The 23,539-nt window shown below is 42.4% G+C and overlaps 1 protein-coding gene across 1 annotated transcript in view; it reads left to right on the plus strand.

Moving 5' to 3' along the window:
* The window catches only part of LOC141051773 (cytochrome P450 2G1-like), a 37,830-nt gene that overhangs the window by 8,934 nt on the left and 5,357 nt on the right, over positions 1–23,539 (plus strand). Inside the window, exons 3-7 of the mRNA XM_073548796.1 lie at positions 4,165–4,314; positions 7,529–7,689; positions 8,592–8,768; positions 8,942–9,083; positions 10,004–10,191. Coding sequence (XP_073404897.1) covers positions 4,165–4,314; positions 7,529–7,689; positions 8,592–8,768; positions 8,942–9,083; positions 10,004–10,191 — 818 coding nt within the window. The remainder of the gene's footprint in view (positions 1–4,164; positions 4,315–7,528; positions 7,690–8,591; positions 8,769–8,941; positions 9,084–10,003; positions 10,192–23,539) is intronic.

Raw genomic sequence — 23,539 nt, forward strand, 5'->3', positions numbered from 1 at the left:
TGGGAAGATTTGGAGTGGGGATTGGGGGGATTTCATGTCTGGGGGGATTTGGAGTGGGGATGAGGGGTACTTAATGTGTGTGGGGGATTTGGCATGGGGATGGGGGATATGGAGTGGGGATGGGAGGATTTAATGTGTGGTGGTATTTCCAGTGGGGATGGGGGGATTTAATGTGTGTGGGGAGATTTGAGGACACAAAATGAAGAGTATGTATGAGGGCATGTGTGAGGATACAGTATGGGGGATGGGTGCAGACAGTATGGGGAGCAAACGGGTAAATGTATGTGGACACAGTATGAGTAGCGATGGGAAAAATGTATGTGGACACAGTATGGGGAGTGAGGGTGATGGGATGTGTGCAGACACAGTATGCGGAGTCGGGTATGTGTGAGCAGACAGTATAGAGAGTGAGGGGGTAAATATATGAGGAGACAGTATGGTGAACAGGTGGGATGTTAGAGGAGACAGTATGAGGAGCGAGGGGAATAGTGTGAGGCGACAGTATATTGCAGATATTTTTATTTAGGAGCATTATAATTACACTTCTATCTTTAAGGGCATCGCGTGGAGAGTTGGTGCAGAAGAAGGGAGAAGATGGAAGTCTGCAGAGATGAGATGTGGATGAGAAAACTCATCATGGGGTCTGGACAAGAAGAAGTAAAGAAGGAGAACGACTCCAGAGACGACATCATCTATGAGGTACCTGGATGTAAATGTTATTTGTGATACTGACTTATTCTCATGCTTTTATTTATGTTAGGAACATTAAAGGGGTTGTCCAGGTTTATGCTGAGTATGCAGACATGCTATGTGACTGCAGACTTCTGAATTCTAACAGTGCTCACTGCACGCTGTCAGGATCCTCTTGTGCCGGTAGTTTGCATACATGCAGTCACATGCTGACTAGACATGTGTGGCCTCACTCAATGAAAATGAACGGAGCGAGGCCGGGCACGTCTAGTCGGAATGTGGCCAGAAGTATACAAATCACATGCTTGTGCTGACATGACCGTGTACTCTTACCACCGGTACGGGAGAATCTTAAAAGTGTGCAGTGCGTTAATTGTGAGAATTCAGAAGCTGCAATGTCAGGATTCAGCTCTGCAGTTCCAGTAGTCATCACATGGACACTTCACTCATGTGTGATTTTAATACTTATGGTCCTGTGACAACGAGCTTCTCTTCCTGCTTTTTTCAGTTTTTCACTGAACATTGAAAGCATTAGCGAGAGCATGGCTAAGTGTGGAAATCGCATGGGGGGGGGGGCGCCGAACCAAATTCTTGCCCCGGGTGCCAGAAAGCCTAGATACACCTCTATCTAGGAGACCTCAACTTTGAAGCCACATTGATATACCTGGAGGATAGTATCATCTACTCCGCCATGTTCGAGGACCACCTGAAGCGGTTGGGGCAGGTGCTCGGCCGGCTGCAGAAGTACGGGTTAAAGGTAAAGCCCCAGAAATGCCACCTGTTCTGCACCCAAATTGAGTACCTGGGGCATACCGTCTCGGCAGAGGGCATCCGACCATCCCTGGAAAAGATCGCTGTGATCCAGGGGTGGCCTACCCCCGAGACAGTGAAGGACGTGGGGCCTTCTTGGGGATGGCCAGCTATTACCGTCGGTTCGTGAAGAATTTTGCACGCCGAGCTCGAGCCCTGCAAGACCTGCTGAAGGGGGCTCCCGCCGGGGTGAATGGACGGAAGATCCAGTGGCAGCAACCGCAAGAGGATGCGTTTCAAGATCTCAAGGCTGCTCTCTCGGAAGCCCCGGTATTGGCATATTCGGATTTCTCGCAACCGTTCATCCTGCATACCGACGGGAGCCCTCAGGGACTAGGAGCTGTGTTGTCACAGGTGCAGGACGGCCGGGAGAAAGTGATCGCCTATGGTAGCCGGTCGCTCCACGACTCAGAACGCAACCCGGACAATAACAGCTCCTTTAAGCTCGAGCTCCTCGCGGTAGTGTGGGCAATGACGGAATGGTTTGCAGAGTACCTGGCGGGCTCCGAGGTAGTAGTGCGGACCGATAACAACCCGTTAGCCCATTTGGAGAATGCCAAACTGGGGGCCCTCGAGCAGCAGTGGGTGGCTCGGATGGCAAAATTCAAGTATAAGATCATCTACAAACGGGGAGCTGAAAACGTGCACGCCGACGCGCTCTCCCGAATCCGACACACCACCCCAGGGAGAAGTCGAGACGACGAATTAGAGGCAGATGAGATGCCGTTCGCCCTCACCACCACCTCGCTTACAGTCCACACGCAAGAAGCACCTCATCCGAGACTCCTAGGAGGAATGCTGGAACAGCACCGTGACAACTGGATCCAGCAGCAACAAGAAGATACAGAAATTGGACTCCTGCGCCGATGGGTGGCCACCGGTAAATTGCCCACGGGCTCACAAAGACATACTTTGACCCAAGATATGTTGCTGATGTTGCACCAGTGGGAAAAACTAGCCATCAAAAAGTGACTTTTATATTGAAAAGCCATGTCACGAACCACATCAGCTGCGATATGGCAGGTAATCGTGCCCAGAGCCTATCTCAACCAACTGACCCGGAAAGCCCATGAAAAGGGGGCTCATTTTGGTGATCGGAAGACTTTACAATGGCTGCAGCAGATAGTGTACCACCCACGCTTGCACGCTGCTGTAGAAGAAGTTTGTCGAACCTGCCGCCCGTGTGAGCTCGCTAAACCCCCCGCGCAATGAGCCCAGGTGCAAACTATTGTAACATCAGCCCCTCTGGAGCTTCTTATTGTGGACTATCTAACTATAGGCCCTGCCTCTAAGGGGTATGAACATTGTCTCGTTATGGTGGACCATTTCACCAAGTTTGCCGTGCAAAAAAACCCCCTGTTTGGGAGAGAAGAGACAAATCGCGGCGCCCTAAGTGCGTAAACACAATATTGTAGTCTTTAAAGGGTGCACAATTTTATGCACTCACCTGATAGAAGACTAATATAGCTTTAGATTGTGTATCATCAAGAATCCTTCCTTTTGGGATACTTCTCAGTAGACCGGGCTTGCAGCTTGCCTTGGGTGGATCCAAGTGAAAGAACCAGGTTCAGGCTCACAAAGGATGAGTAGATCAAGAAAGGCACATCCAGCCCATAAATGGCAGCGCTTCCCAGGACTCACATCCAAAGATGATATTTCACATTTTTTATTTCATAGGTTAAAAAAGAGATACAACGCGTTTCAGATACAGTGTATATCCTTCATCAGGTATCATAAAAACACAGTACAAATCCTATTAGTATGAAATTCAGTTACAGTTATATATAGTAGCAACCTTTTATCCCAGTCTCAGAAACTTGATTTAGGGTGTGGACCAAGTTCAGGAACACACCCACTGATTGATCCAACCTTGACAACATAGATGCAAGAAGGAAAAAAAAAAAAACCCAAAAGGAAAAAAAACCCAGAAAGAAAAAAAAAAGAAAAAAGGCCACGTTCAAACTCTCTCTATGATATCATTCAATCCATTTGGATATACTGTAATGTTCCCAGACGATATATCCAAAACGTTTCTTTCCGGTTTAAAAGAGCATTCCTATTTGCAACACCAGAGGGTATCTGCTCCACCAGAGTTACTTTTATGTTAAAAATTTTGTTATGTTTGATTAGTAGATGCCTTGAGAGACTATGTTTTAAAAAGCTATTTTTTGCTCTATTTCTATGACCATTAATGCGGGACCGCAGTCTCTGCACAGTGCGTCCCACATATTGCAAACCGCAACTACATCCTGCGTACCTGCAAACACCACATTACATCCGGACCGCACAGCTCTGGTAATATACAGGCTATAGCTGGACGATGCGGGGCCAATATTTAGATAGATTCCTCCTCGTCACGCTCACCTGAGACGCTCTGTGACGGTATCGGACACAAATTACTGTATATTTTTGAAAATCTGAAATTTCAGAACTAACTGTATAAATCATTAGATCATTACCTTTCTTGCTCTATAGAAAGCAAAGACTTCATTAGATAAAACTAAAAAAATACAAAACTTGAGATAGAAGCTTTTAATATATTTATCAGTACAGCCGCTTTCCTCCGCGTTCAGTTCCGCATGTAGAAGTGCCATCTTTGGAAAACAATCCCCATATTTTTCTAAACCTAGACACCCCCTTTTAACCCTTTGCTTGAACTTACAGGGGTCATTGCCAGCAATGGAGAAAGATGGAAGATCCTTCGTCGATTTTCATTGACAACTATGAGAAATTTTGGGATGGGAAAAAGAAGCATCGAAGAAAGAATCCAAGAAGAAGCGCGATGTCTCACCGAGAAATTCATGAAGGAGAAAGGTTGGCGCAATGTAAAAAAATATGTTCTCAGGTCGGTGATACATACAGTTGTGGCCAAAAGTATTGACACCCCTGCAATTCTGTCAGATAATACTCAGTTTCTTCCTGAAAATGATTGCAAACACAAATTCTTTGGTATTATTATCTTCATTTAATTTGTCTTAAATGAAAAAAACACAAAAGAGAATGAAGCAAAAAGCAAAACATTGATCATTTCACACAAAACTCCAAAAATGGGCCAGACAAAAGTATTGGCACCCTCAGCCTAATACTTGGTTGCACAACCTTTAGCCAAAATAACTAGAAAACACCGGCGATTGTCTAAACGCTGTGTCTAATATCATGTCCTCACTATATCTGAAACTGAACCTGTCAAAGACTGAACTCCTGGTGTTTCCTCCCTCTACTAATGTACCTATACCCGACATTGCCATTTCTGTGTGTGGTTCCACTATTACTCCCCAGCAACAGGCCCGCTGTCTTGGGGTCATACTTGATTCCGAGCTTTCCTTTGCCCCCCACATTCGATCACTGGCTCGCTCTTGTCATCTGCACCTCAAAAACATTTCTAGAATTCGACCTTTTCTTACCTTTGACTCTGCAAAAACTCTTACTGTTTCTCTTATTCATTCTCGTCTCGACTATTGTAACTCTCTTCTAATCGGTCTCCCTCTTACCAAACTCTCCCCCCTCCAATCTGTCTTGAATGCTGCAGCCAGGATCATATTCCTCACCAATCGTTACACTGATGCCTCTACCTTGTGCCAGTCATTACACTGGCTACCCATCCATTCCAGAATTCAGTATAAACTTATTACCCTCACTCACAAAGCCCTCCATGGCTCAGCACCACCCTACATCTCCTCCCTTGTTTCAGTATACCACCCTACCCGCGCCCTCCGTTCTGCTGATGACCTGAGATTAGCATCCTCAATAGTCAGAACCTCCCACTCCCGTCTCCAAGACTTTACACGTGCCGCACCAATTCTTTGGAATGCACTTCCTAGGTCAATACGATTAGTCCCCAATCCCCACAATTTTAAGCGTGTCCTGAAAACGCATTTATTCAGACTGGCCTACCACCCCAACACATTAACCTAATCTATCCCTGTGTGGCAGAGCCAAAAGTTTTACCATAACCAGGTTCCCCGCATCATGTTCCCACATGCTTTATGCATCCATTAGCCCTCTGTGTCTGTACTGTTACACACTTAACATTATGACTGGTCCATACAATCAGGGTAACTGTTACCACCCACCTTTCGTGTCTCCCTCTTTCCTCATAGACTGTAAGCTTGCGAGCAGGGCCCTCTTTCCTCTTGGTATTTGTTATAATCTACTGTATGTGATTATTGTTATGCTGTAATGTATATTGTCTGTACAAATCCCCTCTGAAATGTAAAGTGCTGCGGAATATGTCGGCGCTATAAAAATAAAATTTATTATTATTATTATTATTATAACTGCGACCAACCGCTTTAGGTAACCACCAATGAGTTTCTTACAATGCTCTGCTGGAATTTTAGACCATTCTTCTTTGGCAAACTGCTCCAGGTCCCTGATATTTGAAGGGTGCCTTCTCAAAACTGCCATTTTTAGATCTCTCCACAGGTGTTCTATGGGATGCAGGTCTGGACTCATTGCTGGCCACCATAGAAGTCTCCAGTGCTTTCTCTCAAACCATTTTCTAGTGCTTTTTGAAGTGTGTTTTGGGTCATTGTCCTGCTGGAAGACCCATGACCTCTGAGGGAGACCCAGCTTTCTCACACTGGGCCCTACATTATGCTGCAAAATTTGCTGGTAGTCTTCAGACTTCATAATGCCATGCACACAGTCAAGCAGTCCAGTGCCAGAGGCAGAAAAGCAACCCCAAAACATCAGGGAACCTCCGCCATGTTTGACTGTAGGGACCATGTTTTTTTCTTTGAATGCCTCTTTTTTTCTCCTGTAAACTCTATGTTGATGCCTTTGCCCAAAAAGCTCTACTTTTGTCTCATCTGACCAGAGAACATTCTTCCAAAACGTTTTAGGCTTTTTCAGGTAAGTTTTGGCAAACTCCAGCCTGGCTTTTTTATGTCTCGGGGTAAGAAGTGGGGTCTTCCTGGGTCTCCTACCATACATTCCCTTTTCATTCAGACGCCAACGGATAGTACGGGTTGACACTGTTGTACCCTCGGACTGCAGGGCAGCTTGAACTTGTTTGGATGTTAGTCGAGGTTCTTTAGCCAACATCCGCACAATCTTGCGTTGAAATCTCTTGTCAATTTTTCTTTTCCGTCCACATCTAGGGAGATTAGCCACAGTGCCATGGGCTTTAAACTTCTTGATGACACTGCGCACGGTAGACACAGGAACATTCAGGTCTTTGGAGATGGACTTGTAGCCTTGAGATTGCTCATGCTTCCTCACAATTTGGTTTCTCAAGTCCTTAGACAGTTCTTTGGTCTTCTTTCTTTTCTCCATGCTCAATGTGGTACACACAAGAACACACGACAGAGGTTGAGTCAACTTTAATCCATGTCACCTGGCTGCAAGTGTGATTTAGTTATTGCCAACACCTGTTAGGTGCCACAGGTAAGTTACAGGTGCTGTTAATTACACAAATTAGAGAAGCATCACATGATTTTTCGAACAGTGCCAATACTTTTGTCCACCCTCTTTTTTATGTTTGGTGTGGAATTATATCCAATTTGGCTTTAGGACAATTCTTTTTGTGTTTTTTCATTTAAGATAAATTAAATGAAGATAATAATAACAAATAATTTGTGTTTGCAATCATTTTCAGGAAGAAACTGAGTATTATCTGACAGAATTGCAGGGGTGTCAATACTTTTGGCCACAACTGTATCTGATGGCCATCACATAATGGATCGGTCATGTTCATATTCAGCATATCTGATCCTTCTTTTCAAAATGCAGACGATGGTATCTCTGACCCTATACGCGATAGATCAATGGCTACATGCAGAAATCCCTGCGCTTACAGCCTCGACTGCCTATATAAATGCTGCTTTAGTGTCTGCCATTACTACCTCTTTCAGTAGGACATAACTGCCCGAACCGTAAAGAACCCTTTCCTCTTTATCTGCCAGAATCGCCTTTCCTCCACACGTAACGAATGCCACCTTGTTCCTTTGTATTCACCAGACATATTTTGCCAATTTCTCTAGTAGATTGTAAAGTTAAAGCAATGACTCTTTATATTCACTTGCAGACGCTCCTATTAACCCTTTATATGTGATGCGACAAGCTGTTTCCAATGTTATTTGCTCCGTCGTGTTTGGTGAAAGATTCGACTATGAAGATCAAAAATTTGTGACCAATTTGTCGTTTATTAATGATATTTTCCAGCTGATTACCAGTCGCTGGGGGCAGGTAAATATTACACAATGTGTGCAGGGAGTGCAGAGGTAACAGTCCCCCCAATTCTTGGCAAGTTAGTAAGAACTAGGGGACAGATGGAAAAAAGTATAACAGACAGCAGGATCTGACAACACAGGGTTTATTTGTAGTCTATAGCCATGGAGACAGAAAGGTCTGAATACAAAAGGAGATCTGTCAGCACGTTTTTGAGAGCAACATAATATGGGGCTGAGACCCTGATTTCAGCAGTTTGTCACTTACTAAGCTGTGTTTTTCTATTTCAGTGTTTTATCAGCAGGAGATTATCAATACAGGACTAGGTGTCTGGTGCCTCCTGGTCCAACCACGCCCCCAACACTAATAGGCAGCTTTCTGCCTATACACGATTTACACAGAAAACAGCCAATTAGTGTTGTGGGCGGGGTTATACAGGGCTCAGCATTTAGAGAACTGCAGATCTGCAGCAGAGAAAACAGGGATTCTATCACAGCTACTGAACCAAGTAAACTGGAATCAGTGTTTCTGCCCCTACGTTATGCTGCTCTCAGATTACATAGCAAAAATATAATTTAAATTAAATATGGGTGGGATGAAAATAACAATATCTGGCCAACTCACCGGCTGTCACCCCTGTGTATCTAGCAAAGGCCGCATCAGTGGTCTGTAATGGAAGTGATATTGTCACCATCCGTCTGTCACAGGACCACTGAAGCCTACAATTGGCTGGAAGGTGGTTGTTTCTCTTATGATTCGTCTTTCCAGTTACCTGACTGCTGCAACCGATCACAGTTTACATGTACTGAAGCAATGCAAAAAAAAAACAATTTATGAAGATGAATAAAGAATATAAATATGACACAGAACCAACCAAGTAATAGTAATGATGTTTTTGTATTTCTTCTTTCCTAAATTAGCTCTTTAACATGTTGCCCACCGTGATGCCGCACATTCCTGGTCCTCATCAGAAGATCTTCAGCTGTATAGACAGCCTGAAACAATTTATCAGTGAGATGATAAAGAGACATCGAGCCTCCCTGGACGAGACCTGCCCCCGGGACTTCATAGACTGCTTCCTCATCAAGATGGAGGAGGTGAGATATTATCAGCCCTCCGAGGGTCGCGCCTTGTATGTAGAGAAAGTTCGTAATCACTAAGATAAGAGGCTGACATCAAACCTTCCAGTTTGTTGCACTTTGCTTTGACTCCTATTTATGCTTTTTTCACTATTTTTTATATTTTAAAAAAAATTATTATTTTTTTTTAGGAAAAAAAGAGCCAAGACACAGAATTTAATGATGAGAATCTACAGGCGACGATATTAGACTTATTCCTTGCTGGAACAGAGACGACTAGTTTGACGCTGCGATACGGTTTTCTTATACTAATGAAATATCCTGAAGTACAAGGTGATCATTTTAATGCCTGTTTATATTATTTAACCTTTCAAAAACTTTATGTGTTGATCCGGACACACAATGTAATAGCGGCTGCAAACCAGAATAAAACGTTTTAATTTTTTTTTTTTCTATATTTTGTCTTTCCACTGCAGAGATATAAGCGATCAAAGTATTTGGCAACTAATGAGTTAAGTTTTGTTAAGTCCAAGTAGATGTAGTCAGTAACAACTCAAACAGGGAGTACATGCCCCCAGTGAAAGTTCACTGTTAACACCCACCTAGACTTACCAAAAGTTAACTCATTAGGTGCCAAAAACGTTGATATTTTATTAACTTTGCGTCGGAGAGGCAAAATAAAAAAAATTAAATGTTTTATTCCGCTCTTCAGTCACTATTGTATCATGATTCTAGTTCAATATGAAAAATGTCTTCTTTACTATGCTGCCTATGGAGGTCTTTAGCTGCATTAAGCACAGGAGTAACAGTGTGTGTTGGTACAAAGTCCTGCTACATCGATCCTAACAGTAGGACACGATAGATTGGTAGCCTTGTCCTTGTTGCAACTTTTTTTAATGTCATTGGTTCCTTTTTTTCTGAGTATAGAGAATATACTGTAGTTATTATAAATATCTCTAAATTACAGCAAGTAATGGAGCAATTTATCAATTCTTTTTCTCATGAATTCTATTGGAATCCTTCTATCTGCCTTTTAGATTTGAGTAAAAGGTTTTGCACAGATTAAATTATTCCGTGGTCCCGGAATCAGAGCCCATGGAACCTTCTTCCTCCTTTTATCACCTTCTTTGAAGATGTATTACTTCTGTCTTTTTGGTCCCGAGGTGGCAACATTTTCACCAGAAGTGGTTTTTGGTTAAAAAATGACACTAGGCTAAACAAATATGATCTTTGTTCTATTTTGTAAATTTCAGAAAAGATCCATAAAGAGATTGATAATGTAATAGGCAAAGATCGCTGTCCGTCAATAGAAGACAAGAGTAAAATGCCGTATACAGAAGCCGTAATCCACGAGATCCAGAGGTTTGCTGACATCGTCCCCACAGGACTTCCCCACTCTGTCAGCAAGGACACCACCTTCAGAGGATATCACATCCCTAAGGTACAGTATGGTCGCCTTATCTTGTCTTATCCACCACACTAGACAATTTTTTGGCCTTGGGAAGATGAGGGGTTTAGCAGCACCTGCGCCGCTGCCAATATTAGATCTGAATCGGGAAGTTTGATTTTCTCAGCTCTGCACCCATTTCTATCTTTTCAGTTTATGAACCAAAGCTGACACTTAACTCTTTGTCTTTTAACTTTTACCCTTCTCTCATTTATACAGTAACTAGTGGTTGGACCTCAGATACACCGGGGCATGTGCCGCTGTTTCTCAATGTCTTTGTTCACTTCTTTCTATCAACTACCAACTGGATCTCACTCCTATCAACTACCAACTAGATCTTACTCCAATAGGCTACCAATTAGATCTCACTTTTATCAACTACCAATTAGATCTTACTCCTATCATCTGCCAACCAGATCTCATTCCTGTCAACTGCAAACTAGATCTTGCTCCTATCAAATCCCAATTAGATCTCACTCCTGTCAACTGCCAACTGGATATCACTCATATCAACATCAAACTCGATCTCACTCCTATCAACTACCAACTAGATCTCACTCTTATGAACTACCTACTAGATCTCACTCCTATCAACTACCAACTATATCTCACTCCTACAACTACCTACTAGATCTCACTCCTACAACTACCAACTAGATCTCACTCCTAGGAGCAAAAAGGAGGATGTGGCACACCAAAATGAAGATAATAAAATTTATTCGGCACTCAAGCCATAATTAAAAACCATGCAAAACCTGACGGTATTCCGGTGCAAAAAACGCACCCTTAGTCATAGGATACACAGATAACACAATGGTCACATTAAATAGAGACAAGCAACCAATCACAACCACTTAACAATTACTAGGATATGCATGAACATGTGAGAAACACAACACTTAGAGAAACATCTTCAATAGATGTAAAAAATCGTTTCTTGAGCTCATTCCTCTTGGAAAACGTGTGTCCAATTTCAGGATCCAATATGCCTCTCTTGTAGTTAACACTTTCTGTTTATTACCACCCCGTAGAGGATTGCAGATCTTTTCAAAAGCATAAAAAGAAAAATTAGTGAGATCTCTGTAGTGCACATTGACAAAATGCTTTGATGCACCAGAATAAGACGAATTTTTATTATGAATGTTGGTAAGATGCTCAGCAATATGTTTCTTGATTTTTCTTGTAGTACATCCAAAATATTGCATCTGACATGGCACACAGCAGATGCAATATATCACATATTTTGTATCACAATTCAAAAAAGAAGTAATGGTAGAAGAAAAACCTGAAAAAGAATTAACAGATTTAGTTCTATCAATGGCGAAAGCGCAAACATTGCATCGATTATTAGCGCACTTAGAAAAAAACCTTTGCCGATAACCACATTTCAGAAGAAGACTGGCGTTTTAGGAGACTCGGTGACAACGCATTGCCCAAACTATATCCTCTCCTAGCAACAAAATTACAGCCGACAGATACAATTTTACGCAATTTTTCATACTGGTTGACAATAGGTAAATATTTTTTAACAATTTTTTTAATGCTATTAAATTGATGGCTGTAAGGAGTTGAAAAAACTAACGGAGGATGCCTGTTGGACAAGGATAATTTATTAACGGAAGATCCAAAACGAGGTTCATTCAAAACTTTGATAAAGGCAGAATTAACATCATCTTGGTTATACCCTCTATCCAAAAGACGATGACAAGCAGTTTTACCCTCCCTCATAAAAGAATCACGATTGGAACACAACCTGTTGATTTCTTTTCAATTTCAGTCTCTCACCATCCTTTACATGGCATGGTGGGAAGAGTTATTTATTTTTTCGGATAAAAATCCTTTTTCATGTGACATTTTTTGGTTTGGTAGATACGTGGATGAACTGATCTTCATTTGGCATGGTCCACCGTCTAAGGTGCAGGATTTTTATAATTTTTTGAATTGTAATGATTTAAATCTATCCTTTACGATTGGTGGTTTTGGTTCTGAAATCTCCTTTTTGGATATTCTGTTGACTGGTGATACGATTACACATAAAATGTATACTTCAGTTTACAGAAAGGATGTCGCTGGCAACTCTTTACTATTGTCATCCTCCTCTCATGCCAAACACACTATTAAATCGATCCCCTGTGGAGAATTGAAAAGAATCAACAGGTTGTGTTCCAATCGTGATTCTTTTATGAGGGAGGGTAAAACTGCTTGTCAGCGTCTTTTGGATAGAGGGTATAACCAAGATGATGTTAATTCAGCCTTTATCAAAGTTTTGAATGAACCTAGTTTTGGATCTTCCGTTAATAAATTATCCTTGTCCAACAGGCATCCTCCGTTAGTTTTTTCAACTCCTTACAGCCATCAATTTAATAGCATTAAAAAAATTGTTAAAAAATATTTACCTATTGTCAACCAGTATGAAAAATTGCGCAAAATTGTATCTGTCGGCTGTAATTTTGTTGCTAGGAGAGGATATAGTTTGGGCAATGCGTTGTCACCGAGTCTCCTAAAACGCCAGTCTTCTTCTGAAATGTGGTTATGGGCAAAGGTTTTTTTCTAAGTGCGCTAATAATCGATGCAATGTTTGCGCTTTCGCCATTGATAGAACTAAATCTGTTAATTCTTTTTCAGGTTTTTCTTCTACCATTACTTCTTTTTTGAATTGTGATACAAAATATGTGATATATTGCATCTGCTGTGTGCCATCTCAGATGCAATATATTGCATGTACTACAAGAAAAATCAAGAAACATATTGCTGAGCACGTTACCAACATTCATAATAAAAATGCGTCTTATTCTGGCGCATCAAAGCACTTTGTCAATGTGCACTATGGAGATCTCACTAATTTTTCTTTTTATGCTTTTGAAAAGACCCGCAATTCTCTATGGGGTGGTAATAAACAGAAAGTGTTAACTACAAGAGAGGCATATTGGATCCTGAAATTGGACACACGTTTTCCAAGAGGAATGAACGATTTGTTTTACACAGAGGCGTAGCTAGGGTTTTGGTTCGGGGGGGGCGAAACTTCTGAGTGGGCCCCTAACCAGAGAACCTCAGCATATGACCACGCTGTTGCCAAAAATAATATATATATATATATATATATATATATATATATATATATATATATGAAAAAAAGATTTTTTGGCACAGCCAGCTCACCGCTTTGAAGAAAACCAGGAATAAGTCCAGCTTGTGGTAGCAGTTCGCACGGAAACGGATTGGGATAAATCCTTGAATGTAAAAGAAATAGTGTTGGTTCTCCAGCGATCAGTCCAATGGTAGAGTAAAATATAACTTTTATTTTTCCATTAAAAAGGTTCCAGGTTTCTTCAGTGACAATTTTGCACATGGTCAATCCTTTTTGAACGACATGTTTCCACACTACATGAGTCTTCCTCCAGGTCCAAGTGAGGAATGAATCAAAACCGCATATATAGTATGAAGCCAGGGAAAAACACCACTGAATTTCTGGGTGTCACCCTTTCCAGAAACTAGCTCATGTGTATAGGAGATTCCAAGTGGATTTAGTTCAGCCAAATTAACCCTATAACCAGCTGTTGTTCCATCCCCAAGGACTTTGCCAACATGAAAAAAACAAATGATTAAAATCAATATTAAAAACAAATAAAATAAAATCAATCGATACCTAAAAGATACAGAAATTTGTATGAAACATTCAGTTATTCCACAGCACAAGAATAGTTAATATTGGAATTATTTGATACTGGATTAATTACTGTTACTATGAAACCATTATTGTAGTATCACCATTTATGTTTAATATTGCGTTATCAAGTCCATATGGCTATTCAAACCGCACGGCACTCGAGTTTACAGTAAAAAAAATCCACTTACTTTCCCTTGCCAGGATTTTTTCATGTAAATTGCCCCCCCTGGTGGGCTTGGACACTTTCTCTATTCCTTTGAAGGAGAAAGATTTTAGATCTCCATTGTGTTTGTTAGCAAAATGCCGTGAGACTGCAGAGTAACCTGCCAGCGGTAAGTTAACCGCATTGGACAAGTGTTTACGGACACGTTTTTTTCAGAGGGTTCAGAGTACAACCTACATACTGAAGAAGACAGATGTTACATTGAACCAGATAAATGACATTATCCGTATTACAATTTATAAAACTGCTTATTGGAAACTTTTTTATTTTTACAGGAGACAAATTTTTTATCTTTTGTGGCATATTGGCAACATTTGCACACGTTATCTCCACATTTGTGGAAACCAACGGTACTGAGCCAGTTTTTCTTTTGATCTCATTCCAAGTCCACAAATAAGCTAGGAGATAAAAAGGGTTTTAGCGTAGTCACTCTTTTTGGCACAAATCGGACTGTGTGATTGTCCAAAATCTTTCTGAGAATTGTATCTTGTTGTAAAATAGGTAAATATTTCCGTATGATATTAGTGATCTGATTGAATTGTGGACTATACCCCGTGGTGAATGTAATGATATTATGTTTGGTTTTATTTTCCTTACATTTATGATGAAGTAGAGAATCTCTGCTGATGTTACCAACAATAGATTGAGCTCTTTCCAAACACCACTTGGGGTAACCACGATTTTGTAATCTGCTGCAAACTTTTTTACTCTCACTTATATATGTAGAGTCATCAGAACTATTTTGTTTAATCCTGATGAGCTCACCAACAGGTGAGTTTCTGATGACATGTGGGGGATGGCAAGATGTAGCTGCCAGTATACTGTTTGAAGCAGTTGGTTTTCGGTAAGGAAGCACCAATACCCTATTTTCCTCAATATCAGCAACAAATGTTAAATCTAAAAAATCAATATGTGACTTCTCAGAAAAACCAGTAAATTGGAGATTATAATCATTGTTGTTTAAATATTCAAGGAAAAGCTGAGCAGCATCATCCATATATTTTAAAACAAAGACCAGATCATCAATATATCTTCCAATCCACACCAGATTTGCTCCGAATGGATTTGAAGATATATAAAGTTCTCTTCCCAGGTCACCATTACGATATTAGCGAGTGAAGGGGAAAATTTTGCCCCCATACTCACACCGCTGATCTGCAAAAAATACCTATTGTCAAACATGCAATAATTATGGCTTAAGAGAAATTTTGTTGCTTCAAGTAAAAAATTACATAGAACCTCCGAATAGTTGCTATATTTCCTGGGATAGAAAGATAAGCATTTAAGAGCTATTATATGGGGAATAGATGGATACAGACCAATTACATCACATGAAAACCATGTGAAATTAGCCTCCCATTTGAAAGTTTGCATCATAGTAACCACAGCTTTCATGTCTCGTATATAGCTGGGAGTCAATGAAACTAGTGGCTGAAGATGAGCATCCACCCACTCACCAATCCCTGCCACTATGGGTCTCATAGGAGGTGGAAATATATTCTTATGGATCTTTGGCAGGGAATGATACACTGGGATGACAGGATGGTCCAAATAGCAGTATTTTTTTATTTTTTCATCCAAAGCTCCAATTGTTACACCTTCCTGGAGTAAATTTAGAAGTTCATTATTAAATCTCACAGTGTGGGATTCTCTTTTAATTCCAAATAAACATCCGGATTCTCCAGATCTCTAAGGTTTAGAATTTTATACAATCCAGCATTAATCAACACAACTGCCCCACCTTTGTCTGCATTTCTGATTAATAAATCCTTGTTTTGTGATAATTGGTCTAACGCTATACTTTCTTGTCTACTCAGATTACCCTTAGATTTTTTTATATTTTTACTCAATTCATTAAGTTCCAGTTCAATAACCTCCTGAAATTTATCCAGGACTGCTGGCCTTGATTTCAGCGGATAAAAATCCACATTAGATGTCAGGAACTTGACCGACTGATCCCCAGATTTTTAGTCAGTCATTTCCAAGTCATACAGATCCTTTAATGTCCTCTGTTCTTCAAACATCAGTAGTTCATCTTTTTTCCAAAGAAATTCCGTATTCAGCTCAGTTTCAGTTATTTCCAGAGTGCTGTTGTCATTAAAGTAGTGACATTTTAAAGTTAAATTCCATGCAAACCTATTAATGTCCATAATGGTTTGATACAAATTGAAGTCCTTAGTAGGGGAGAAGCCCAATCCCTTTGATAGCAGAGATATCTGAGCTTGGAAAAGCACATAGCTGGAGAGGTTCCAAATTGGGATATTCACCATCTCCGATTCCTGCCCCGTGTCTGGTAACCCCCTCCCTCGATGCTTGCACCCCCCCTCCTCCTCCGTTTTTTGACCTCATTGTAACCATAGCCTCATTGTTCACATTAGGTTTGTCTTTGGAATTATACAGTGGGGAAAAAAAGTATTTAGTCAGTCAGCAATAGTGCAAGTTCCACCACTTAAAAAGATGAGAGGCGTCTGTAATTTACATCATAGGTAGACCTCAACTATGGGAGACAAACTGAGAAAAAAAAATCCAGAAAATCACATTGTCTGTTTTTTTTTCATTTTATTTGCATATTATGGTGGAAAATAAGTATTTGGTCAGAAACAAAATTTCATCTCAATACTTTGTGATATATCCTTTGTTGGCAATGACAGAGGTCAAACGTTTTCTGTAAGTCTTCACAAGGTTGCCACACACTGTTGTTGGTATGTTGGCCCATTCCTCCATGCAGATCTCCTCTAGAGCAGTGATGTTTTTGGCTTTTCGCTTGGCAACACGGACTTTCAACTCCCTCCAAAGGTTTTCTATAGGGTTGAGATCTGGAGACTGGCTAGGCCACTCCAGGACCTTGAAATGCTTCTTACGAAGCCACTCCTTCGTTGCCCTGGCGGTGTGCTTTGGATCATTGTCATGTTGAAAGACCCAGCCACGTTTCATCTTCAATGCCCTTGCTGATGGAAGGAGGTTTGCACTCAAAATCTCACGATACATGGCCCCATTCATTCTTTCATGTACCCGGATCAGTCGTCCTGGCCCCTTTGCAGAGAAACAGCCCCAAAGCATGATGTTTCCACCACCATGCTTTACAGTAGGTATGGTGTTTGATGGATGCAACTCAGTATTCTTTTTCCTCCAAACACGACAAGTTGTGTTTCTACCAAACAGTTCCAGTTTGGTTTCATCAGACCATAGGACATTCTCCCAAAACTCCTCTGGATCATCCAAATGCTCTCTAGCAAACTTCAGACGGGCCCGGACATGTACAGGCTTAAGCAGTGGGACACGTCTGGCACTGCAGGATCTGAGTCCATGGTGGCGTAGTGTGTTACTTATGGTAGGCCTTGTTACATTGGTCCCAGCTCTCTGCAGTTCATTCACTAGGTCCCCCTGCGTGGTTCTGGGATTTTTGCTCACCGTTCTTGTGATCATTCTGACCCCACGGGGTGGGATTTTGCGTGGAGCACCAGATCGAGGGAGATTATCAGTGGTCTTGTATGTCTTCCATTTTCTAATTATTGCTCCCACAGTTGATTTCTTCACTCCAAGCTGGTTGGCTATTGCAGATTCAGTCTTCCCAGTCTGGTGCAGGGCTACAATTTTGTTTCTGGTGTCCTTTGACAGCTCTTTGGTCTTCACCATAGTGGAGTTTGGAGTCAGACTGTTTGAGGGTGTGCACAGGTGTCTTTTTATACTGATAACAAGTTTAAACAGGTGCCATTACTACAGGTAATGAGTGGAGGAAAGAGGAGACTCTTAAAGAAGAAGTTACAGGTCTGTGAGAGCCAGAAATCTTGATTGCTTGTTTCTGACCAAATACTTATTTTCCACCATAATATGCAAATAAAATGAAAAAAAAACAGACTGTGATTTTCTGGATTTTTTTTTCTCAGTTTGTCTCCCATAGTTGAGGTCTACCTATGATGTAAATTACAGACGCCTCTCATCTTTTTAAGTGGTGGAACTTGCACTATTGCTGACTGACTAAATACTTTTTTTCCCCACTGTATATTGCAGCACCTGTACTGACTGAAGTGTCTAAAGCTTCATCTGACGAATTCACTGATGATTGTACCGAAGTTGAAAAAGTTACTTTGGGTCGAGCAGAAACAGAATTTTTCTTATTATTTTTACCTTTTCGCAGCCTTCTAAGAATGGGAAGAGGGGTTTTATTCCACTCATAAACCATATTATTTTTATAATCCTCCAAATCTCTTTTAAATTTTCTTCGCTTTGTTTCAGTTATTGTGTTTTCAAGTTTAGTTAGATTTTTATCCATTTTGCGCTGTAATTTTTTAAAATCTTCATTATTTTGGAAGGATTTAGTCTGATCTTGCAGAGATTTAATCGTGGTTTTAATCATAATTAATTCTTTTCTTCATCTGCAATAATAAGGTGAATAAGATCCATTGAGCAGTTGCTTAAAATTTCTTCCCATTTCAATCTGAACACTTCTCCATAATATGCAGTTGTTAGTTTTTTTATTCTTAAGCCTCTGGGGATCATGTTCTTGTCTGCATAGTTACTAAGTGAATTGTGATCCCACCAGACCCTGAGCTCCTTTAACGATTCCAGCTTTCTCATAATGTTTTTCAAATCGTTCGCTGTGGTTTCATTATCTTAATTAAAAATGTCTGCTGATTTATGCAATCTAGCTGTATAATTATCGGTATCCACTAAATCCTCATTTGAAAGATCCATGTTGTTTAATATTAATATTATAAAGGAATCTGTTTCAAGCGGTTTTGAGCAGAGCTATAAAATCCCACACAAAAAAAATGAAAAAAAGATTTTTTGGCACAGCCAGCTCACAGCTTTGAAGAAAACCAGGAATAAGTCCAGCCTGTGGTAGCAGTTTGCACGGAAACGGATTGGGATAAATCCTTGCATGTAAAAGAAATAGTGTTGGTTCTCCAGCGATCAGTCCAATGGTAGAGTAAAATATAACTTTTATTTTTCCATTAAAAAGGTTCCAGGTTTCTTCAGTGACAATTTTGCATATGGTCAATCCTTTTTGGACGACATGTTTCGACACTACATGTGGACCTGGAGGAAGACACATGTAGTGTCGAAACATGTAATACAAAAAGGATTGACCATATGCAAAATTGTCACTGAAGAAACCTGGAACCTTTTTAATGGAAAAACAAAAGTTATGTTTTACTCTACCATTGGACTGATCGCTGGAGAACCAACACTATTTCATATATATATATTCCTTTATTGCGGCATCAGCGCGGCCCCCCAGTGCGCGCCGCAATAATGTAAGAGAGAGCGTCACATGACGCTCCCTCTCCCATCATTACCCTCTTCCTCTGACACACAGCGGGTGCGCAATGACGTCACTTCATCGCGTCCCCGCTGTGTGCCGGTATGACTGCAGCGCAGCTCCTGACATCAGAGCAGAGCCGCCGCTGAAATCAGCAAGGGAGCGAGGAGAAGAGGCGAGTATAGTTTTTTTTTAAATTTATATAGTGAGTCCTGGTTGCATGATTATGATACCCCATATGAGGGGGCAGCATGATATACCCCGTATGAGGGGGCAGCATGATACCCCGTATGATGGGGGGCAGTATGATACCCTCAAGATGGGGGCAGCATGATACCCCATATAAGGGGGGGCAGCATGATACTCTGAGGGGGGCTGCATTATATTCTGAAGGGGCTACATTATATTATTTTGGGGGGGGCTCTATTATACCATATGAAGGGGGCTACATTATAGAGAAAGAAAGAACAGAGAGAGAGAAAGAACAGAGAGAGAGAAAGAGGAAAGAAAGAACAGAGAGAGAAAGAAAGAAAGAACAGAGAGAGAGAAAGAAAGAACAGAGAGAGAGAAAGGAAGAACAGAGAGAGAAAGAAATAACAGAGAGAAAGAAAGAGGGGAAAGAGAACAGAAAGAAAGAGCAGAGAGAGAAAGAGAGGAAAGAAAGAACAGAGAGCGAGAAAGAAAGAACAGAGAGAAAGAAAACAGAGAGAGAAATAAAGAACAGAGAGAGAGAAAAAGAAAGATTAGAGAGAGAAAGAAAGATTAGAGAGAAAGAAAGATTAGAGAGAAAGAAGGGAAAGAAAGAAAGAACAGATTGAAAGAAAGAACAGAGAGAGAGAAAGGAAGAGGGGAAAGAAAGAAACAACAGAGAGACAGAAAGAAAGAAAGAAAGAACACAGAGAGAGAAACAAAGAGAGAAAGATTCTATAAAGATACTATAGCAGCCCGGCTCCCATTGTAGTGCCCAACTGAGCCTCCCAGTGCAGGACATATCATGATCCACTCACATGGCCGACATCCCCAAGTCCAAGGCGATCCCGCTGTCCGCGCTGTCGGAGGAGACGGTGATGTGGATCTGAAGCATTCCCTGAGGTGCCTCCATGGTTCCGTCACAATCTCCTCCTGAAATTACCTCATTTCCGGTCAGCTTCCAGCACGTCACTTTCGGTGGAACGTCACATGCAAATTTTAAAGTGCTCCTCGGGGCTCTGCTGTGTACTCCTGTGTCCGCGGGAAAAGTAAGCTCCCGAACAAGGCAGACTTTCTCTCAAAATCGAGACGGTTGGGAGGTATGAATGCTCCCCACCATAAACCTTGTACACGCATAGCTCCGCACACCTCATACACACACGGTTCTGCTTTCAATGCCTCATACACACACGGCTCCGCTCCGTACACCTCGCACACACACGGTTCCACTCAGTACACACATGGCTTCACTCCGTAAACCTTGTATACATGCGGCTGTGCGCTGTACACCTCGTACACACGCATTTCTGCTCCGTACACCTCGTACACACGCATTTCCGCTCCGTACACCTCGTACACACGCGGCTCCGCTCTGTACACCTCGTACACACGCGGCTCCGCTCCGTACACCTCGTACACCACACGCGGCTCTGCTCCGTACACCTCGTACACACGTGACTCTGCTCCGTACACCTTGTACACACGTGGCTCCTCTCCGTACACCTTGTACACACACAGCTCCGCTCCGTACACATGCGGCTCTGCTCCGTACACCTCGTACACACGCGGTTCCGCTCCTTACACCTCGTACACCACACGCGGCTCTGCTCCGTACACCTCGTACACACGTGGCTCCTCTCCGTACACATGCGGCTCTGCTCCGTACACCTCGTACACACGCGGCTCCGCTCCTTACACCTCGTACACCACACGCGGCTCTGTTCCGTACACCTCGTACACATGTGGCTCCTCTCCGTACACCTCGTACACACGTGGCCCTGCTCAGTACCTCGTACACACGCGGCTCTGCTCCATACACCTCGCACACACGTGACTCCTCTCCGTACACCTCGTACACACGCGGCTCCGTACACCTCATACACATGGCTCCGCTCCATGCACCTCGTACGCACATGGCTCCGCTTCGTACACCTCATACACACACGGCTCTGCTACATGCACCCTGTAAGCCCCTCCTGACCCCACACAGAAACTTCCCTTCATCCAGCACCATGACAACCAGCACAGCAGAGTCCTGCATACACTGAGACTAAGGCTGTGTGCACACGCTGCGGATTAGGTGCGGATTCATCAGCGCGGATTTTGTAAAATCCGCAGGTGAAACCGCAGGTCAAAATACCTGCGGTTTTACCTGCGGATTGCTCTGTGGTTTTGCCCTGCGGTTTTTCATCTCCTCAATGGAGGAGATGGCAAACCGCAGCGGAATCCGCAGAAAGAATTGACATGTCAATTCTTTCTGCGGATTGAAAACCGCAGATAATCCGCGCGGAAAATTCCGCACCGTCTGCATTGCGGTTTTTGATTCCCATAGGGAATCATTGTACTGTACACCGCAGCAGAAACTGCGGCCAAAACCGCTGCGGAATTGCAGCAAAATCCGCAGCGGAATCGCAGCAAAATCCGCAGCGTGTGCACACAGCCTGAGGACTCTGATCACTTCGACTCCTCCCCTCCTGTGACCTCATCACAGGTCCTGTGCACCCAGAAGATATTAGAGCTATGCTACTGCTCCAATCCTAGCGTGCCATGACAGCCAGCACAGCAGAATCCTGCATAGTGCATACAGTCAATGAGGCCCCTGATCATGTGACCTCGACTCCTCCCCCTCCTGTGACCTCATCACAGGTCCTGTGGCCGAGAAGAGAACATAGGGGCAGAACAGGGAGTTGATTGATTCTCCCTCTCTGCCCCAGGCACAGATACAGTTAAGTGTAAATCCGGGTGGGCCCCCCTGGTAGCTACGCTACTGGTTTTACATCTATTGAAGCTGTTTCTCTAAAGGGCCTGTCACACTAAGAGATATCGCTATAACTTGTGACGTTATAGCGATATTGCTAGCGACATCGCTGTGTCTGATACTTACCTACAACCCACTCCCCCGCTGGTTATTGCTGATCGCGCGAGAACGTTCAGGACTGTTTCTCGTCGTCAGCTTCCTGCGGCGCTTCCTGTGGAGAGACGAGTGACGAGCGTGGAGCCGGGCGGGAGGACGCAGGATCGCCTAGTGTGACAGGTAAGTAGCGATCCCCGTCCCCAGCGATGTCGCTACTGAGATCTGCCTGTGTGGCACCTCACTAGCGACCACTTAGCGATGTACCAGCGATCCTGACCGCGTCATATCGCTGGTCGGGATCGCTGGAACATCGCTAAGTGTGACAGTGCCTTAAGTGTTGTGTTTCTCACATGTTCATGCATATCCTAGTAATTGTTAAGTGGTTGTGATTGGTTGCTTGTCTCTATTTAATGTGACCATTGTGTTATCTGTGTATCCTATGACTAAGGGTGCATTTTTTGCACCGGAAACACGTCAGGTTTTGCATGGTTTTTAATTATGGCTTGAGTGCCGAATAAAGTGTTTTTATCTTCATTTTGGTGTGCCACATCCTCCTTTTTGCTCCTATGCAATGCTGTGCTTTCCAGCCTTTGTGTGCACCCACCTGCTCTGCTGATTTGGCTCAAACCTATGTGGTTTCATTCTGGATCCTGTGGAAGCTCCTACACTCTTCTCTCCTAGATCTCACTCCTATCAACTACCAACTGGATCTCACTCCTTTCAACTACCAACTAGATCTCACTCCTATAAGCTACCAATTTGATCTCACTCCTATCAACTACCAACTAGATCTCACTCCTATCAACTTCCAACTAGATCTTATTCCTTTAAGCTACCAATTAGATCTCACCCCTATCAACTACAAACTAAATCTCACTCCAATCAACTACCAACTAGATCTCACTCCTAGCAACTAAATCTTTCTCCTATCAGTTGCCAACTCGATCTCACTCCTATCAACTATCAATTAGATCTCACTCCTATCAACTACCAACTATATCTCACTCCTATCAACTGCCAACTGGATCTCACTCCTATCAACTTCAAACTAGATCTCACTCCTATCAAATACCAATTAGATCTCACTCCTATCAACTACCAACTATATCTCACTTCTATCAACTACCAACTAGATCTCACTCCTAT

Source organism: Dendrobates tinctorius, unplaced genomic scaffold (assembly GCF_039654945.1).
Source record: "Dendrobates tinctorius isolate UK_male_01 unplaced genomic scaffold, ASM3965494v1 ptg000158l, whole genome shotgun sequence".
NCBI lineage: Eukaryota > Metazoa > Chordata > Amphibia > Anura > Dendrobatidae > Dendrobates > Dendrobates tinctorius.